Below are 19,337 nucleotides of genomic sequence, written 5' to 3' on the forward strand. Positions count from 1 at the left end.
GAGACATATGACATAAAACATACATCACACCAACCCCACATGATATATAGTATAAAAACTAATCAACAAGGCACATGGATGGTTTGCTCTGTCCTTTGCTCTGCGCCCTGAGTTGCTGGGGAGGAAGTGTGGCCTTCTAGCGGTCGTGTAGACTGTAAAGCACGGTGGCTCCCGTTACCACTTCCCCTCCCCGGCAAGGGATGGTGTACACCGGCGCTGTCTGCAGACAACCGGCAGCGGAGAGAGGTTGAGAGGAAACAGTACATCCATCCGTAGTTCCATAACACACCCACCATTTAATCTAACTTTGTATTCCAAATAAAATCACATACACAAACAAAAAACACAAGACACTATGACAGTTTTCATGCGTCCTCTGCTCTGCGCCCTGAGTTGCTTGGGAGGATGTGTGGATTCTAACGGTCGTGGACACCGTCACTGTCTGCAGACAACCAGCAGCGAAGAGAGGCAAAGCAGAAACTTATGAAAAAAAAGAAAAAAAAACGCTTATCAATTTAATAAAGAGCCTAGATATAAGGTAAAACAAATACAACTTTACCAAAAAACGAGCCACAGGAGAGAAAAAAAAAAAGAATTAGCAAGACGGTTTGCCCGTCACCTTTACACTCCCACTTTATTTCCTCTCTCACTATAGCCCTCAACACTTCCCATCCCACCAACTTTAACTCTTAACTAGTTTTACCCATCTTTTTTTATCCCCCCTCAACAACAACAGGTTCACAATCGGATTAGCGTTAATGGAGAGAGAGAGAGAGAGAGAGAGAGAGAGAGAGAGAGAGAGAGAGAGAGAGAGAGAGAGAAGGGGAAAGAGCGGGATGAGGACTTGTTAACTGAGCCGGAGCTTCTGTCAGCCTCATTCTTGCCTCACCTGTTTCTCCACCAGCAACTCCGCTCTGCCCTCCCTTAGGTACGTCACTTGTCCACCGCGCGCGCTTCTCTCGTCGTGACACATTGGCCAGTATTCTGAAACACTTTGCTCTCTCACCATCACTACTTCCCAAAGGCTCCAGTTGATGTTAGTCGTGTTTTTAAGAATATTTTAGTGGTTCTGGTGATAGAATGGCAAGAATTCTAGTTTATTAAAAGGAGAAATTGTCTTGAAAACCCGGCTAGTTGTCTCTGTAGTCTTGGAAAAGTGTCGTAGTGAGAAAGGAAGGCGTTTCTGAATACGGGCGTTTGGAGGGCGTGTATAGCGTAACTAACCCTTTTATTACTGGGACGCATTTTTGCCACGAGTTTTGGATACTATTTGACGATTTTATTGACATTAGGAAGGATCTATAGAAGTCAGAAGATTAGTGGCCAGTGTCTTCACTATTTTAATTATTGCTGTTGTTCCAGTGTTGGTGTGGTAATGCGTATGTTGCTGTCTTCAAGGTGTATAACAATAAACACCGAAGTTCCTTTCCTGTTTTTATCACAAAGGATAATTCTTTTCACAATTAACAATGTTTTCACACGCACACAATCACACTTCACGACCAAAAGCCGGTACGTTGCTTCGTATCTAGTAAATTTCTCAGTTTATGCTTTTCACTGACCTCGCGCCTGATCTTTTTGGCGGCCCGCTCACTAACTGACTGACGCCCTAATGCGATTAAAAATTTCCTTACACCCCTAGGCGACGTCAGAACTGATGTGTGTCCTCTCCAGCTAAAGGGAGAGCGTTCCTATCAACTGAGATTTTTGGATCTTTTATCTGCCCGTTGTCAAGTTGTTTGGGTTAAGGCAGTGATTTATAATCTAACCGTTGTCAGGTTGTTTGAGTTAGGGCGGACGACTATCATGATTGTGCTGCTGGTGAACACTTAATATTTTCTGATGTTTCTCGACTATTTAACGACTATTCATGGATATTCATAACTGTCCTTATGGTATGTTAGGAATGTAGTCTAATTACTAATTGCAGCGTAACCTTAAGGAACACAGTTTTGAAACACTTAAATGTTACTTACGTACATAATCCTCCCATAAGTTCTGAAGCTGTGTAAAATCGTCACATAGTACGCAGAATGAATATGGAAACAAGTCATGGTACTGAAGGTGTTAAGTGTCACAATGATTTTGCCATGTGGCTTTGGTAACACTGTCCCTCGCTGATGCTCTCCCTCATGTTCGTTCATTGGTCCGTATTTAGAAACACTTTGCTCTCTCACCACCACTATTTTCCGAGGCCACAGAGATGACTAACGGGGTTTTCTGGACTTTCTCCAGTTATCAATTAGAAATCTCGTCAATCTTTCTCTAGAAGCGTAAATACACCTGAAAAAAAACTCGTGTAAATTTGAATAAACCCTCTTGAAATAGTGAAGATAGAGTACAGAAGTGTTTGAGAATACAAGCCATTATTCTACACGTTGTTAATAAGTATTGGTGAGACGAAGCCTTCATACACGTTTTTGTCATATGGTGATCTTCCAGTCTTACTCCGAATTTTTTGGGTCATTCTCTTTTTCAGGGATTTTGGTGAAACTTTCGCTCTTGCCTTGTGTATATCAAAGAAAGAGTCTGGCATCAAGATTCAACTTGCAAGCACACACACACACACACACACACACACACACACACACACACACACACACACACCATCACGTCATCACTATCTTTCAGTCGTTCGTGTGTCAGCACGTGAAACACAAGGCAGCACCAATCAGCGCTTATCTCGACGCCTTCTTGCGTGACACTCGGCCTCTGACTAGCTCTCGGTTCACCCTACCAGCGATACTGTAAGATAAGCTCTCGGCAACATGAATTTCTTTTGACATGATAGAAGGAATATAGATTAAGACCACCAAACTTGTACCGATGCCTTTTGGATTTAGAAGAGGCTGAAAAGATCGTAGTGGTGACAATAAGAGAGTTAGCAAAGGTATGGAAGAAATGTAGGTAAATGAACAGAACAAAGTATGGAGCAAGACAAAGGCATTATGATTCTCCCTTCTTTATAACAATGGTTAGGTTAGGTTAGGTTAAGTTAGAGTAAATCAGGTTAGCTTGAGTTAGGTTAGGTTAGCTTAGGTTAGTATGGAGCAAGACAAAAGCGTTATACTGTTCTCTCTTCTTTATAGCAATGGTTAGGTTAAGTTAGGTTAAGTTAGAGTAAATCAGGTTAGGTTAGGTTAAGATAGGTTAGCAAAGTATGAAGTAAGATAAAGGCGTTACAATTTTTTTCTTCTTTATAGCAATGGTTAGGTTAAGTTAGGTTAGAGGATATCAGGTTAGGTTGGGTGAGGTTGCATTAGGTTAAGTTAGATTAGCAAAGTATAAAGTAAGACAAAAGCGTTAAAATTATCCCTCCTTTATACCAATGGTTAGGTTAGGTTAGGCTAGGCTAGGATGAATTAGGTTGAAGTAGGCTAGGTTAGATTAAGTTAGGTTAGGTTAGGTTAGGTTAGCAACGTATGGAGCTACAAGAAAGTCGTCATACTTCTCCCTCATATATAACAAAGTTTTCTTGACTTTTAATGATCACGCTTCTCCTGACTTGAATGACACACTCATTTACAAGTCTAGCACACCCACCCGCTTTCCCAACCACCTTACACACCATTTGTCTTCTCTTATTTATGCAGGCCAAGGACAACAAAACACTGAAAAAAAAAAGAACAGGAGGCACACTGTCATACTGGTCACGTAGAGTCGAAAACGTGGCAGTCATGCAGAAATAACAGGAAAAATATCTTGAAACCTCCCCAACGCTCACTCCCTTTCAGTACAGAGTCTATAAAACGCGGCACTCATGCAAAATTTACAGGAAAACCGTCTTGATACTTCCCCAACGCTCGCTCCCTTGCCATATAACACAAGTCCAGCCGCGCATCTCACCCCGATCACACGCTGTCCATAACCCTTCCATCTGCCCATTCATGTTCCTCATCCCACACACGCGATGGTCATGTTTCCCTCTATCCAAGTAATGAAGTTATGTGTGAGTGTTTCCGACATGAATGAATGCAAATGAGACAGGAAGCTTAGTCATGGGAACGTTGTGGTGACGCGTGCACAGATGCTACTCACCCGTGCAAATGTGAGAGCAGAGCAGCAAGGGAACACCTGCACATTCCTCTTTATTAATATGCACTTTCCTTTCCATTAATTTGACTCATTAGATCATTCATTTGCATTTTTTTCGTTTATGTTCATTCTTTTAATTCATTTTGACTCGCTTTTAAATTATTTTTTTTATTCTTAATTTATTTAAACTTTTATATTATTTTTTATTGTTTTTCATTCATTTTGAGTCCTTTCTATCAATTTTGCACATTTTTCCTCTTATTTCGACGTCTCGATTAATTTTTACTTCATTTTTCATTTCGACTTCCGTTCATTATGACACGGTCACCCATTAATCTTTACTCCTTCACATTCTATCGAGCTTAAGTGTTCATTTTGATAGATGGAGACGTGTGGCTGCATATGACAGGTCTTCGCTTTACTCTATACCTCGGCGTCTGTTTGTATTTCACCCTACCTATGAGTTGAATTCTTACAAGAGAGAGAAATTTCAAGACACTTCCGCATTTTTATAATATTTTTTGGTAACTCGGTGGGCGTTTATTTTTTATTTTCTGTAGGCCTAGACCAGCGTCCGTTGTATGCGTTAAATGACTTAAACACGAGTCTATCTTGCGTACCAGATATGATCACTAATCCTTCCTATTCCCAGGCAGTAACCCGCCAGTAATCCGCCATGGCTCCACTTGAGTCCAGAAAGGATGACACTGCTGATGGGGCTCTGTACAATGGCCACATGCTGACCCAAGACCACCAAGCTCCGCCGCCGCCAAACCCGAGCGAAGATTTGCTTTACGGAATAGAGGATGCGCCGCCTTGGTACCTCTCATTATTCTATGGCTTCCAGGTAAGAGAAAAAAAAAATGACGTAGAGAGAATGAGTGAAGGAAGAGGAGGATAATTATTGTGTCTTCTGTGCCTTTAACATTAGAATTATATGGCACATCTTCCTTTGATTACATGGCTTCCAGATAAGAGAAAAAAAAAAAAAACATGGTGTAAAGAGAATGAGAGAAGATGTATGATAACTGTTGTATCTTCTATATTTTTCCCTTTTTTTGCCCTCCCTTATATAAGATAGTGTTGGCAAGAGCTAAGCGTGACTGATTGACTGACTGATACCTCTATTTTAGTAGCAGTACATACAAGACACGGTACACACAGGTCTCAAGCGTCAGGCGAGAGGAGGTGAGCCACAGACACACACACGTCTTCCACCAGCGTTAGAAAAAGTGTGGTTTGCGATTTGTGTCTCATTTTGAAGGTTTGGTGTGGCTTTGAACGAGTTAAGATGTGCGCGAGTGATTGGTGGTGAAAGGTGTGCCAAGTGGTTGTTTGTGGTGCAACAGCTTGGTGACTCGTCTGTGATCGGCGCCCGTGCATACACTCTCACACACACACACACACACACACACACACACACACACACAGGTTGGTTTAGTTTGTTGTATTTTAGTGTTAATATCACATTACACTTCATAGCACGTGACATCACCACCACACCATACCACACCACAGACACACTACACCACCTCACCACACCACACCACACCACACAACACTACAAACACACTACACCACACCACACCACAACACACCACACCACACAACACTACAAACACACTACACACACACACACACACACAACACACCACACAACACACAACACACACACACACACCACACACACACACACACACACACACACCACACACACACCACACCACACGACCACCTCCACACCACACCACTACACACTACACCACACCACAAACACACCACACGAAACCACCTCCACACCACACCACAAACACTCCACACCACAAACACACCACATCACACCACACCACAAACACACCACACCACACCATGTATCCTCGGCACTCTGACCCTTCCCGCCCTGTCCCGCCCCTCCGCTGTCGCCAGCGCCGTCCGCGCCACCTCCACACCGCCCCCTCCCCCGCCACCACTACGTAACCCACTCAGCCACAAAACAGAGCAACATATCGGGTTTTCTTTGTGTTTCTAGCTGTTTTCGAGGCTCTGGGTGGAGGAGGAGGTGCAGGTGAGGGGTAGAGGAGGAGAGTGAGAGGGAGGGTAGAGGAGGAGGAGTAACCGCCCAAAGGTGCAAAAAACTATCTCTGCTGCAGGGTACATTTTTTTCTGCTTTATTAATGGCGTTAGCATTGTTTTCCTATTTGGTTTATCATTAGCAGGGTGTAACTAGTTTTGTGCCATGACAAGATCGAGTCCAGCTGTGTTTTTGTTTTGTCGAAGGAGACACTTGGGTCACTACATCAATTATAACTTTTTTTTAAATTAGCACGTCTGGGATTGTTTTAGTGCTTGATATGAGACTTATAAATATGAGAAACATGATCCAAGTAATGGTATCCAATAATATCTAATCTAACTGTGCATATTTTCAAATTTTAAAATTTTATAGTGCCCAAACATAAATTTAAAAATCTTTATACGGCAACAAGTTTCCATTTTCTTTATTTCGATGGAAAGCAAAATTTTTTAGTGTTCAGAATCCATAATATAATTTAGTCTGGTTCTGTTTTCCATCTCGATATTTTGAGTATTTAGTGGCGCCGTTGGTGAGAAACAAACACTTTATCACGGATCCCGCTCTGCTATTTGTACACCCGGTAAGGTTTTTATATTGCGGGTGTTAGTCAAACTATTTATCACGTCAAAAACTGCAGTGCATTCTAGTCTGGCTGCCTTCTTTCTTTTTTCGATTTTCAAAATGATATACGATACGTAAATATCTGGCAACTGCAGCCCCAAATTCCTCCCTCCCTCCCTCCCTCTTTGCACATCAAGATTTAAGCCACACCGCCTTGTGTTTCCAGACCCAGAGAGTGAAGCAAAGGCAGAATTAATCACGAGAATGTATAAATAACCTCAAATAAAGCGATGGTTGTATATATCTCCATTAAGAGCGGTTGTATCTCCGTCCTGAGCCCCCCACATCCCTGTTCAGAGCCCCAAACCCGCTCAGAGCCCCCCACCCTAGCTCACCGCTGCAACCATCGGACCCAAACAAACTTCCCTCCTCCCTCCCCTCCATTGCCGCGGTTTTCTGGGCATTTCCGTGTATATTCCAGAATAAAGGAGAAAATTGTAGCAGTGGGAAGAAAGAATGAGAAATGGGAGTGAGTGAGGCAGTTTTAGTGGTGGTGGCAGTAATGGTGGTAGTAGCAGTAGTAGTAGTTATTGTTAGATTACCATTAGTGTGTGTGTGTGTGTGTGTGTGTGTGTGTGTGTGTGTGTCCACCTAACCCTTTTACCACCGCTGTTTGTAACCTGCGAAGTCTTTATTTTAACCAATTTCGGCTAATTTTTTTTTATTTTATTAAGACTACAAAACAAGTGGCGTTGTTTTAATTGTATGGCACATCTTCTTTTGATCACAGACCACCCTGAGGCATTTCTTTTTCCTCTACTCCCACCTCTAGATGTTATAAGCTAGCCACAAGAAGGTTCTTTTAGTTCTCTTTCACTCATGTAAGACTATATAGATGCCTGGAGAAAAGAGATTGTAATGTGTCTTCAGGTAGATGTCGAAATGAAAGAGTTGCAAGAGGACAAAGGAAGCAGTGCTGAGACTCGTGAAGTGTCGTGGTGATGTGTCTTGGTGAAGTGTCCTACGAATGTGAGTTCTTGGGTATTCTGTCCTCAGCACTACCTGGCCATGATCGGCGGCACCATCGCCAAGCCAATCATCCTCGCCACGTTTCTCTGCATCGAGGAAGATGACCCAGCCCGCGGTGCCCTGGTCTCGTCCATCATCTTCGTGTCCGGCCTGGTCACCATCTTGCAGACCACGATAGGAGTCAGGTGAGTTCTGCCACAAGATGGGCCCCCGTTATATCGAGCAGCACTACAAGTTCTCTGTGATAAAGTCCAGCAAAGTCATTATTTTTCCAGTACATATCGTATAATTTCGAGAGATGGAGCACATACTTCTCCACATCAATGTGAAACAATGTAACAATTTCTTCATTTTCCATATTTCATTTGAAAGACGTACTGAGAGCCTTTTCATTGTCGCAGAAATGTTTATGTGATCGTAATTCAAGTGTTGTCTCTGCCTCTATGTATGGTTCACTGCTTTTTTGTTTGATAACTATTGATGCGTTTACTATTTTTTTAAATGAAATATATGTATATGTAGAATGTTTTACTCAAGACATAATACATATATGAAACGTGTAGATCGCATACCAAAGTACAAGTTGACTCTTGTAGATCACGTTGGCTGTGTAGATCGTATACCAATGTAGCACCCAAGAATCCAATAATAATGTTAACGCAAGCATCGCGTCCCTGATCAAATGCCTCACCGAGAGTCTCCCTCAGTCAGGTCATGGCACCCATTGTCTGCTGCTTAATTCATCATGCTGGCTTGGCGGAGTCGGAAGAACAATTGCATAATGATGAGAACATTCTTATAAGGTCTAAGGATGTGAGCGTGAGGGTTCAGGGCGCTAGTAGATAAGATCACTTCAGCCTTCCCGCAGTTCACAGGGAGTCTCGGAGTGTATTGGACAACACTTTTCACTCGGGAATTGTACGTAATACACAAATACAAATGTCACGATATAAACTACGTGCAGTCCTGTATCTCATCAGAGTGTGAGCCCTGTGCAGTGTGTCACTATATAAACTACGTGCAGTCCTTACCCCATCAGAGTGAGAGCCCTGTTCGGTGTGTCAGGTAGCGGCGAGCATTGTGCATGTCGTCTTTTTGGCAAATCAAGTTTTTTCAGGGAGTGGACTATGCAACACGAGCTTTGTTTCCTTACAGACTCCCCATCATCCAGGGAGGAAACTTCGCGTACGTGGTGCCCATTATCGTCCTTCTGAACACGTCCTTCAAGCCGTGCAGTCAAGTCTCCATGGCCAACATGACTGTGCCGGAGAAGCAGGAGCTGTGGCAGGTGCGCATGCGTGCCATCCAGGGTGCCATCACCATGTCGGCGTTGATGCAAGTCATCGTGGGCTTCACTGGTGAGTCGCTGCTCCTGCTGCTCGTCACGGCGAGTTCTGGCGGGAAAATATGGACGGTTTTGTTTGTATTTCGTATCAGTTTCTATGTTTATCTATTTAGCAATTTATATGATCGCTCACATCTCTCTACTGAATGCAAATCTGAGAGTAATAATGTTTTCTTGTAAGTATTATGAAACATCTTTCCTTTTTTAAGTCATTCATTACTGAGAATTTTTACCACGAGTTTTGGGTGTGATTAGACGATTTTATTTACATTTGGAAGTGTCTATGGAAGTCAGAAGATTAATGGTCCAGTCTTCACTATTTTGATCCCCCACATGAGTTTCTGAAGCTATATAAAATCGCCTAATAGTAACCAGAATAAATATGTCATGGTAGTGAAGGGGTTAGTTAACAGTTGTACATCCTTCCTGTTATATTGGAACCAGTGCTGTGAGAAGGCACCAAGAAATAAGGGAATTATGTATACCACTCGAGGAACGGAGAGGAAGAGTGAGGTACACTGATAGTCATGTTGCAGAAGCCGCTGATCACGAGTCACCGTTTTCTATCTCAGGGTTCAGAGGAATACTACTACAACTCAAAGAACGAGAAAAAAAATTACTGAGGTATACCAGTAGTCATGTCACAGAGAGCGCTGACAATGAAGCACTTGTTTGGTTCGTATTGTCAAACACCTCTGTGCTTCACCTCCACTGTTTCAAGAGGGTTTATTTAAATTTACACGAGTTTTTATTTTTTAAAGTGTTTTTACGGGTCTAGAGGCAGACTGACAGAAGTTCTACATTATTAACTGGAAAAACACTCTTGAAAATCCCGCTAGTTATCTCAGTGTCTTTACAAAATAGTCGTGGTGAGAGAGCAAAGCGTTTCTGAATACGGACCTTTTCTGTTACAGGTATCATAGGGATCTTGCTGCGGTGGATCACGCCCCTCACTGTGGTGCCGACTGTGACGCTGGTGGGCCTCTCGCTCTTTGACGTGGCCTCCCTCAAGGGGTCTGAGCACTGGGGATTCACCATCATGTGAGTACTACTGCTGCTTCCTTATGGCTCCGTGTTCTTAAATGTTTTGGCCTTTCAGAATGTTTTAGACAAATTTAAGGATGAAGATGATAGATAGAACATGCTGACCTGACAGTTTGTTGCAGCTTCCTTTATGTTTTATTGTTCTTAATTCTCCTTCGTTCTCCGTCAGGGTGATCTGTTTGACCATCGTTTTCTCCCAGCACATGCGTGACGTCACTCTGCCCTTCCCAATGTACAAGCCAGGAAAGGGATACTACACCATCCCGTGCCAGCCCTTTAAGACACTCTCCGTAAGTGACGCGGAGATTGAGACTGCTTTGGACCATATTTTGAAACATGTGCCGCACCTCTATAACATTGAGAAAGGATCTAATTGAAGTTACTCTGTGTTTTGAGGATGTTTTTTTTTATTTGCTTTTTTTTATTATTGTAGTGACAGATTAACAAAATTTATATTTCATCAAAACGAGAAACAGTCTTGAGAACCCGACTTACCATTTCTAGCCAAAATCCTTACTGAAGAACCACTAGATCACAGAAAACACTCTTGATAGCAGGAAAAACCCATAGTAGAAACGTGATTGGAGGTGAAAGCCTTTAAGAATATAGTACTAGGGACGTGTACACCTTTACTTACCGAGTGATATACAGAACAATGGAAACTCTATAGAAATCATGATATACGTGGTGGCGGGCGTGGAAATTTTGGGGAACACTGACCATGGTTCCTCCAGTCCGTAGTAGAGATGATAGACTGGGAACAATAGCCAATATGTATAGAGATTAAAATGAAGGTGGTGGTGGTGGTGGTGTTGACAGCTCCTCCTCGCTGCGCTGATCACGTGGGGCCTGTGTGCCATCCTCACTGTCACTGACGTCCTGCCAGAGGGTTCCGGCGCCAGGACAGACAAGGCCAACACTCTGATTGAAGCCACACCCTGGATTCGCTTCCCCTACCCTGGTATGTAAAGTCATCTACCGTAAAAACACACACACATACTCTCTCTCTCTCTCTCTCTCTCTCTCTCTCTCTCTCTCTCTCTCTCTCTCTCTCTCTCTCTCTCTCTCTCTCTCTCTCTCTCTCTCTCTCTCTCTCTCTCTCTCTCTCTCTCTCTCTCTCTCTCTCTCTCTCTCTCTCTCTCTCTCCTCAGCCCATATTCCGAAATACATTCTCTACTCCTCCACACCTCCACTACTTTCACGGAGCTTTACTCGAAGTGTGACATGGGTTTTGAAGAGTGTTTTTACGGTTCTAGTGATAGTTTAACAATGCATCTGTATTATTTAGAGAAGCACTTTTAAGAACCTGACCAGCAGTCTTTGTGGCCTTTGAAAATGGTCGTGGTAAGAGAGCAAAGCGTTTCAGAATACGGGTCCTCCTTTATAACATGTATCCAGTAGTCAAGTCACTTTCTATCTGATGATGCCTGAACAGAACAGGAGTAATGTGTATTGTCTCCTTCGGCAGGGCAGTGGGGGCTTCCGACGCCGACTGTTGCGGGCACCATGGGCATGATGGCTGCTGTATTTGCCTCCATCATTGAGAGCATCGGCGACTACTACGCCTGCGCCAGGGTGGTGGGTGAGTTGGGATCAAAGACGAAAAAAAGAAAAAAAGGAAAAAAAGTCCCCTGAGGCTCCAGTCCCTATAAGGAGAGTCAGAGAGATTATCCAGAAATGGAGGATAAGCGCCTTGTAGCTTCTCTCTTGAAAAAGTTCATGACAGATTCACTTAACGTATTAGTAAGTCAGTTAACCTGCCACACTCATTTTCATTGTGTTTTGTGTTTTTATCAGTTTTTGACTCTCCTATGCTGAAAGCGTAACAAAAGTTGATGACTGATAGATTCTCAGCATTTCAAAGCATTCATCATCAATTGAAAACACTGAATGCAGTGGAAGTGAGTGTGGTGTATCATACTCCGCTTTTGACGAGGACTACACGCCGGGAATTTGATGACATTGCAGATATTTTGTCTCACTCATTCAGGAGTTCGAGATTCGTATTTCAAAATATTTTGCTCCCACAAAGGCTATTTCCTATTGTGATAAAGATGAATTATTCTTGTATTACAATTATGAAAACATCCTTGAAAACCTCAGTTACTTTCATTGGAATCGTTTAAAGTAGTTGGGTCAAAATAGCAACATGTCTGAGAATGATGTCGCCGCAGGTTACGTAACACAAGATGGATATCGCAAGTGTGAGGAGCAGCCAGTGCACAAGTGTTTCTCACCTGTGTCACAGCCATAAGTGGGGAATGTAATAGATCTAAGCCGTAATGGAGATGCAAAGATCCTTGACCCCTTCAGTACTGAGACGGATTTTTACCTTGATATTTATGTACGATTCGATCATTTCATTGACACTAGGAAGGGTCTGTGGAGGTCAGAAGGTTTATGGCCACAGTCTTTACTATTTTAATCCCCCATATAAGTTTCAGAAATTATAAAATCACAAACAGTTAGCGGAATGAATATGGAAACGTGTTCTGCTACTGAAGGGATTAAAGATTATCACAGGAGCTGACACTAACTGAGACTCAATGTTAAAGGCAATGCTCTTTGTTGTGTTCAGGAGTTCGATCCCTGGCGAATATATCCCGCCCTTAGATCAAGTCTCAGTGTTTTTATGAAGTGCAGTGTCATTCTCCTAACAGTTCACCCTTCCTTTTAATTTGTTAAGTGGATGTCTGGGAAAGAAAACTAAACTGTTAAAGCTCAGATCACAGTGGTCACTTGTTCCTGGGTAAGCAATGTCACCAACCACAGACTCAAATGCTAATGAGACGCAGATGAGCAGCATAACCGTTACCTTTATATGATTTCCTACTTAACATGCCTGGCCTCAAACCACTTGTGTAGCCTTGCACCAGGGCACAACCTGAACAAAGTCACTGCACTGATATGCTGGACAATTAACCAGAAACTTCAAAAACCTACGTAGTAGGTAGGACCTCTACCTAGTTACAGTTATTAAGAGAAGATTGGTGCATTCCTAACAAGACTTTATTTTCATACAGGATGCAAGCAGCCTCCTTCCCATGCCATCAATCGAGGCATTGGTGTGGAGGGCATCGGCTGCTTGCTGGCTGGGCTCTTCGGCACGGGAAGCGGGACCACCTCCTATTCGGGCAACATTGGTATTCTCTCCATCACCAAGGTAAAGGCGCTGTTAATCCCTTCAATACTGAGATGCATTTTTACTTTGATTTTTGGGTATGATTAGATTATTTTATTTCCATTAGGAAGGGTCTATGGAGGTCAAAAAATTATTGGCCAGAGTGTTCACTATTCTAATTCCAACCTATGTTTCTGAATCTGTATAAAATCGCCAAATAGTAACCAGAATTAATACGAAAACGCGTCCTGAAGAGATTACTCTAGTAAGTGAGAGAAGTAGACCTATAACCCCTTGAGTACCATGACGCGTTTCCATATATATTCTGCTTATCATTTGGTGATTTTATAAAGCTTCAGACACTTATATGGGGATTAGGATAGTGAAGACTGGCCATTAATCTTCTGACTTCTATAGACCCTTCCTAATTTAGATAAAATAGTCCAATCATACTCAAAGACAAGGTAGAAAATACGTTTCAGTGCTGATTGGCTAAAGATATAAAGAGTTAGCCAAAAGTCTGGGACAAATGCAAAAATATACCTGGAGACAACTCGTACGTGGCGCCAATCCCTTGCTCTGTGGAAGCAGCAAAAAGATATTAATCTGTTCTTTGGTTGCAGGTAGCCAGCCGGCGGGTGATCCAGTACAGCGGCCTCATCATGCTGGTGTGCGGTGTGGTGGCTAAAGTGGGCGCCATCTTCGTCACTATTCCTGCACCTGTCATTGCCGGCATCTTCTACATCAAGTTTTCCATGATTACTGCGGTGGGGATAGCGACCCTCCAGTACATCGATTTCAACTCCTCCAGGAACCTCTTCATCCTTGGTTTCTCTATTTTCTTCGGTCTCTCCTTCCCAAAGGTAAGAAAAAAAAAATGCTCTGCTTGATGCTACAGTAATACTCCCCTCGGGCACTTCATTAACCCTTTCAATGCTGGAACACATTTTTTCCTTGAGATTTGTGTATGATTAGACTATTTTGTTGACAATAAGAAGGGTTTATGGAGGTCAGAAGATTAATTGCCACAGTCTTCACTATTTTAATTCCCACACAAGTTTCTAAAGCTGTATAAAATCCCCAAATATGGTACTGAGGGGGTTAATAGTTAGATTGTTTTACGTTGTCACTATTAGATTCTGTACTGACTTACCTCATGTGGAAGTGGAATGATGAGTGAAATTCAAATGGAAATGAGATACCAACACTATTGTTCTCCCCATCTTCTCTATCTGGCAGTGGTTTGAGGTGAACCCAAATGCCATTCAGACTGGAGTGGCGATGCTGGATCAAACCATTGCTGTGCTGCTGCAGACCTCCATGTTCCTCGGAGGACTAATTGGCCTCATCCTCGATAACACCATTCCAGGTAGGCCGAGATCTGAGAAAGGGTGCCCATAGTTATTGTCTTTATTTTCAGTGTTTCGTCTTCCAAGTTCTCATTTTCTTTAGTTCATGTGTTCTTATACCTATCTCTGTTATAGTCTGTCTACTCTAAAGTGGCTCCTGGGTCTCAGTTTGAATAGTGTCCCAGGGAATGCGTGGTTGTCAGATCTTGAGGAAAACCGTGAGCTATCCTTGTAATAAGTGTGTTGATCAACAGAAAACAAGTATTATTCTCATAAAGTCAACTACGATATCAATGAGCTACAATGTGTTTTAGATCCAGGAGCCATTTTAGAGTAGACAGACTACAGTTGTATTGCTTTCTTGTATAACTTCCTTGGTGTTCTTGTGTGTTTATATCGTCATCACGGTGTCCAAGTGTGCTGACTGAAACTCTCCCACCAGGCACAGACGAGGAACGAGGCATCCTGCACTGGAACGGAAAGTTGTCTGAAGATAAACAACACAAAGATTCGCAGATCTGCTCTCCCTCCTTTGAGACATCATCAATACTATCATCATCCTTTTACTCATCCCCATATGATTTCCCCTACGGCATGGATCTCATTAGAAGGTACGGTCAACTGTTGAAAGTGGTCGACATCAAACACTTGCACGTTTGGGAATAAATTTGATGTAAATAAAATCTCACATTATGGATGCATGAAGAAAAAGCCATGTATAATGTGGAATCTTATCTTCATTTCAGTGCTAAGTGGCTTCGTTACGTCCCATTCTGCCCTGTGTATGAAGGATTTAAGAGGCGGAGTTCTCGAAGTGAGGAGAGTTCATCGCAAGAGTCTTGTTAAAGTAGACTCTATTTTGTAGACGTGTCATCTTGAGGAGGAGGCCCCGCCAGAGAGCAGCAGCATCCCTGACTCAGCATCTGTGTATAATGTGTGTGTTATCGTAATGATAGAACTAAGGAGATAAAAAGCCCATAATGTTTACAATAGAATGTACAAATACCATATAAAGTACCAAGGAACAAAAACGTTAAGGATAACCAAAGCAGTGCACACTAATGAGATTACTTAAGTACTTAGCAGTATTAACAAAGAGTGACAGTACACAAATAATAGTACGATGGTTGGAGTGTCACCGACCAGAGCTGCGAGAGGATCAGCTGCAGAAATGAAGCAGTGGTTCTCCGCATCACATCCGTCCCACTAAAAAAGCTGGTCTGTTTATCCTCGCAACATCATAAAATAGCAAGTAATCCATCTTCCTCTATTTAATCTCTTTAACGGTATGGTGCGTTTTCATATTCATTCGGCTTACTATTTGGTGATTTTATACAGCTTCAGAAACTTAAGTGGTGATTACAATAGTGAAGATTCTACCGATTAATATTCTACCCTCCATAGACACTTTCTAATGTAAACAAAATCGTCTAATCATACCCAGAACTCATGATAAAAACGTGTCCTAGTACTGAATGGTTTAATCTCATCGCCCAAGTCTTCGGGAGCATATTGAGACAGATTTCATTCTTTTTAAACACTACACTCGACCCTCGAAACAACGGACAAATGCGTGCACGACCCTGTCTGTAGATTGTAAAAGTCCGTTCTTTGCAAAAATACGTAAAAAACTGTATAAAATGTACGTAAAATACTGTGTAATCATTAAGAAATCATTCAAGCAGTATTACAAAGCATTAAGTACAACAAATAACCTGAAATAGATGACATGAGCATGGTCAGTTTAATAGATATTAATAAACAATTCAGAAAACGAAGTTCTCTCACCTTAATACACCACCTACCGGACAATAATTTGCCGGGAACGGAAAATCGCGCTCATTTTGATATTCGTCCGTAGATTAAACCGGAATCCAGAATTTGTCCGTAGTTTCCGAAATCCGTTGATGGAGGTCCGTTGTTTCGAGGGTCGAGTGTATATGGTATTTCCTTAATAATTTTAATCACCATTGATCTGACTATTTCATAAACTTTCATCGCTTTACTGTTACTGTCCTGTACATTTCAACCCAAACTCTTCCTCACCGTTTCCAAACACTTCAGCTTGTCATGACTCGCTCCTTGTTTTTTTTTTTTTTTGTCCCACGTTACTGTCCCGCCTTGGTGTCATATGCCCTTAGCTGCCTTTGCTGTCTGGATTCACTCACTCGCTCGCTCGCTGAATCACGTCACGTTCAATGCGGGTGAATCCAATAGAAGCACTCAAGGTCGCGTCCCATTATCCAGTTGCGCTTCAACAATTCCACCTCATTCGCTCCCTCCATGCACCCAGCTTCACCACATACACACTCTCTCTCTCTCTCTCTCTCTCTCTCTCTCTCTCTCTCTCTCTCTCTCTCTCTCTCTCTCTATCTCATTTACAACACTTCACTTCTTCCTTCATATTATTGTATCTTCCCTTACACACACACACACACACACACACACACACACTGTCACGGATATTCTTGTACTAAAATAACTATAGTTTCTAATTTGACAACTGACTCTTGTTTGGGATTAATGACAATGTATACCAGAATAGATCCTTCCCCGTCCCCAGAGAGTGCTGTTATTGGGGGGACTGTTATTTTTCGTTTTTAATTGTATTTCTTTTACTACTCGTCGGCTACACTAAGCAGTTCTCATAAGGTGTTCGTCTGCAAGCCACTCCATTCGCTCCGAGATTAGTTGTCCAGTGGTAGGAGTATGAAAAAGTAGTCCCACTTATATTGTATTCTTAATCCCTTTAATATTATGACGTGTTTCCATATTCATTCTGCTTGCTATTTGGTGATTCTGTACAGCTTCAGAAACTCATGTGGGGTATTGAAATAGTGAAGACTGTGGCCATTAATATTCTGACCTTCATAGACCCTTCCTAATGTCAATAAAATGGTCTAATCGTACTCAAGTCTCAAGGTAAGAATGTGTCCCAGTATTGAAGGCGTTAATAGGTAGGATCGATACTCCTGCATGGTGTTCTGATGGTTACTTTGTTGTGTATATGTGTAAAAAAAAAAAACGCCATTAATCTTCTGGCCTCCATAGACACTTCCTAATGTCAATAAAATGGTCTAATCGTACACTAGCCTCAAGGTAAAAATGTGTCCCAGTACTGAAGGCGTTAATAGGTAAGATCGATACTCCTGCATGGTGTTCTGATGGTTACTTTGTTGTGTATATAAATGTAAAAAGAATATTGTTGTTATTACTCGTGTGTTTGCATGAATAATCCTTGTGATACAGTGATGTTAGTGATACAGTTTGTAGTATACTTAAGCCCTGTCTATTTGTTTATCCCAGGCGCTTCCTACCTTTAAGTCTCAATCTTCATTATTTAGCGCAATATCGTGGCTTTTCCAGGTATATATAAATAATGCCAGAATCAGGTGTGAGTAAGAATAGGAGAAAGGAAAGAGAAATGGAGACAGTGGAGGGAGAAAAGAGAAAGAATTGAGGAAGAGACGGAAAACAAGAAAATGTTAAAGATAATATTTACCTTTATTCCCCGTGTTTCCCAAGCATTTTTTCGGTGTGAACGTAGTAGTAGTAGTAGTAGTAGTAGTAGTAGCAGTAGTAGGAGGAGGAGGAGTGGTAGTAGGAGTGGTAATAGTAGTAGCACTATATTACTACTACTACTATTACTACTACTACTACTACTACTACTACTACTACTACTACTACTGCTGCTGCTGCTGCCACTACTACTACTACTACTGCTACTGCTGCTACTACTGCTACTACTACTACTACTACTACTACTACTACTACTACTACTACTACTACTACTATACGTATTGCATATTCTTTACCGCTGTTTTTTTTAACACATGCACATCCAAGCGTCTCTAATCAACACACACAGTAATTTGCACAGCTTTGTTACACTTACACGAATAGGTACAGTGAACAGTTTACGTTCAAGAAAGAAAAATAAGATGTACTTGTCCCATCCACTCCAATAAACCTCTAGGCACAAGATAGGCATGAATTAATACACTATACTATATGGTGAACTCTGGAACTCCCTGCCTGCTTCTGTATTTCCAACTTCCTTTGACTTGACTTCATTAAATTTTAAGAGGAAGGTTTCAAGACATTTATCCCTTTCTTTTGGCTAACTCTCTCGGACCTGCAAGGGGGCTAGCAACTATTTGGGCCTTTTTTTTTTTTCACTTTTTATATTGTCCATGGCCAGCTTTCATCTACACACACACAAAAAAAAAAAAAAAAAAAAGCCAGGGGAACTCAAAATGGAAGGGTATGTACGGATCGTCCTTCTTTGTCGAGAAAATCAGATTTATTCACGTCATGATGTATGATTTGCGTTTTCTACAGAGCTGCTGGTGGCTATGTAGGCAAAATACCTCCTTTATCTTATCACATGAGGTGGGATGTATGTACCAAGGGATGGGGAAAGCTTAGGCCTTCAACTCCCCCCTCCCATCTCTCTCTCTCTCTCTCTCTGGAACATCATAACCATCATATTTCTGAAAGATTTGTGTGTTTTCGAAAGGCTTTAATTGAAACTGAGTTTTTTGCGAGTGTTTTTAAGGTTCTAGTGACAGACTGGCAAGATTCTACCTACATTGTGAACAGGAGAAATCTTGAGTACTCGGCTGATTATCTATAATATAGTCTTTAAGAATAGTCATGGTGAGGTAGCAAAGCGTTTCTGAATAGTAAATACGTCCCTCCACCCCTTCTCTCTTCAACAATAAATGTATCAATCAATCAATCAATCTCTCTCTCTCTCTCTCTCTCTCTCTCTCTCTC

At 41.9% G+C, this 19,337-nt stretch overlaps 1 protein-coding gene across 4 annotated transcripts; it reads left to right on the forward strand.

Annotated features, from left to right (window-relative positions):
• Positions 1-884: 884 nt before the first annotated feature.
• On the forward strand, positions 885-17,760 carry LOC123515041 (solute carrier family 23 member 1-like). 4 transcript variants are annotated; one of them, XM_045273427.1, is made up of 13 exons: positions 885-928; positions 4,688-4,882; positions 7,727-7,884; positions 8,855-9,057; positions 9,959-10,085; positions 10,258-10,378; positions 10,908-11,049; positions 11,557-11,670; positions 13,112-13,251; positions 13,833-14,072; positions 14,449-14,578; positions 15,001-15,169; positions 15,305-17,760. In XM_045273427.1, the coding sequence occupies exons 2-13, from the start codon at positions 4,712-4,714 to the stop codon at positions 15,402-15,404; spliced, it is 1,815 nt and encodes a 604-aa protein (XP_045129362.1). In that variant the 5' UTR covers positions 885-928; positions 4,688-4,711; the 3' UTR covers positions 15,405-17,760. The 4 variants fall into 4 exon arrangements, with proteins under 4 accessions (XP_045129362.1, XP_045129363.1, XP_045129364.1 ...); XM_045273428.1 differs by having other exon boundaries at positions 4,692-4,882; XM_045273429.1 differs by lacking the exon at positions 885-928 and adding an exon at positions 952-1,036.
• Positions 17,761-19,337: the final 1,577 nt, after the last annotated feature.

Source organism: Portunus trituberculatus, chromosome 38 (assembly GCF_017591435.1).
Source record: "Portunus trituberculatus isolate SZX2019 chromosome 38, ASM1759143v1, whole genome shotgun sequence".
In the NCBI taxonomy this organism is placed as follows: Eukaryota; Metazoa; Arthropoda; class Malacostraca; order Decapoda; family Portunidae; genus Portunus; species Portunus trituberculatus.

What these genes read in the sequence shown, in the direction of transcription:
- LOC123515041 (XM_045273427.1), top strand. Translation starts at nt 4,712, where the DNA reads ATGGCTCCACTTGAGTCCAGAAAGGATGACACTGCTGATGGGGCTCTG. An exon ending in AGCCCTTTAAGACACTCTCC is followed by an intron (nt 10,379 to 10,907) that starts GTAAGTGACGCG and finishes TGGTGTTGACAG; the next exon opens with CTCCTCCTCGCTGCGCTGAT. An exon ending in GGCATGGATCTCATTAGAAG is followed by an intron (nt 15,170 to 15,304) that starts GTACGGTCAACT and finishes TCTTCATTTCAG; the next exon opens with TGCTAAGTGGCTTCGTTACG.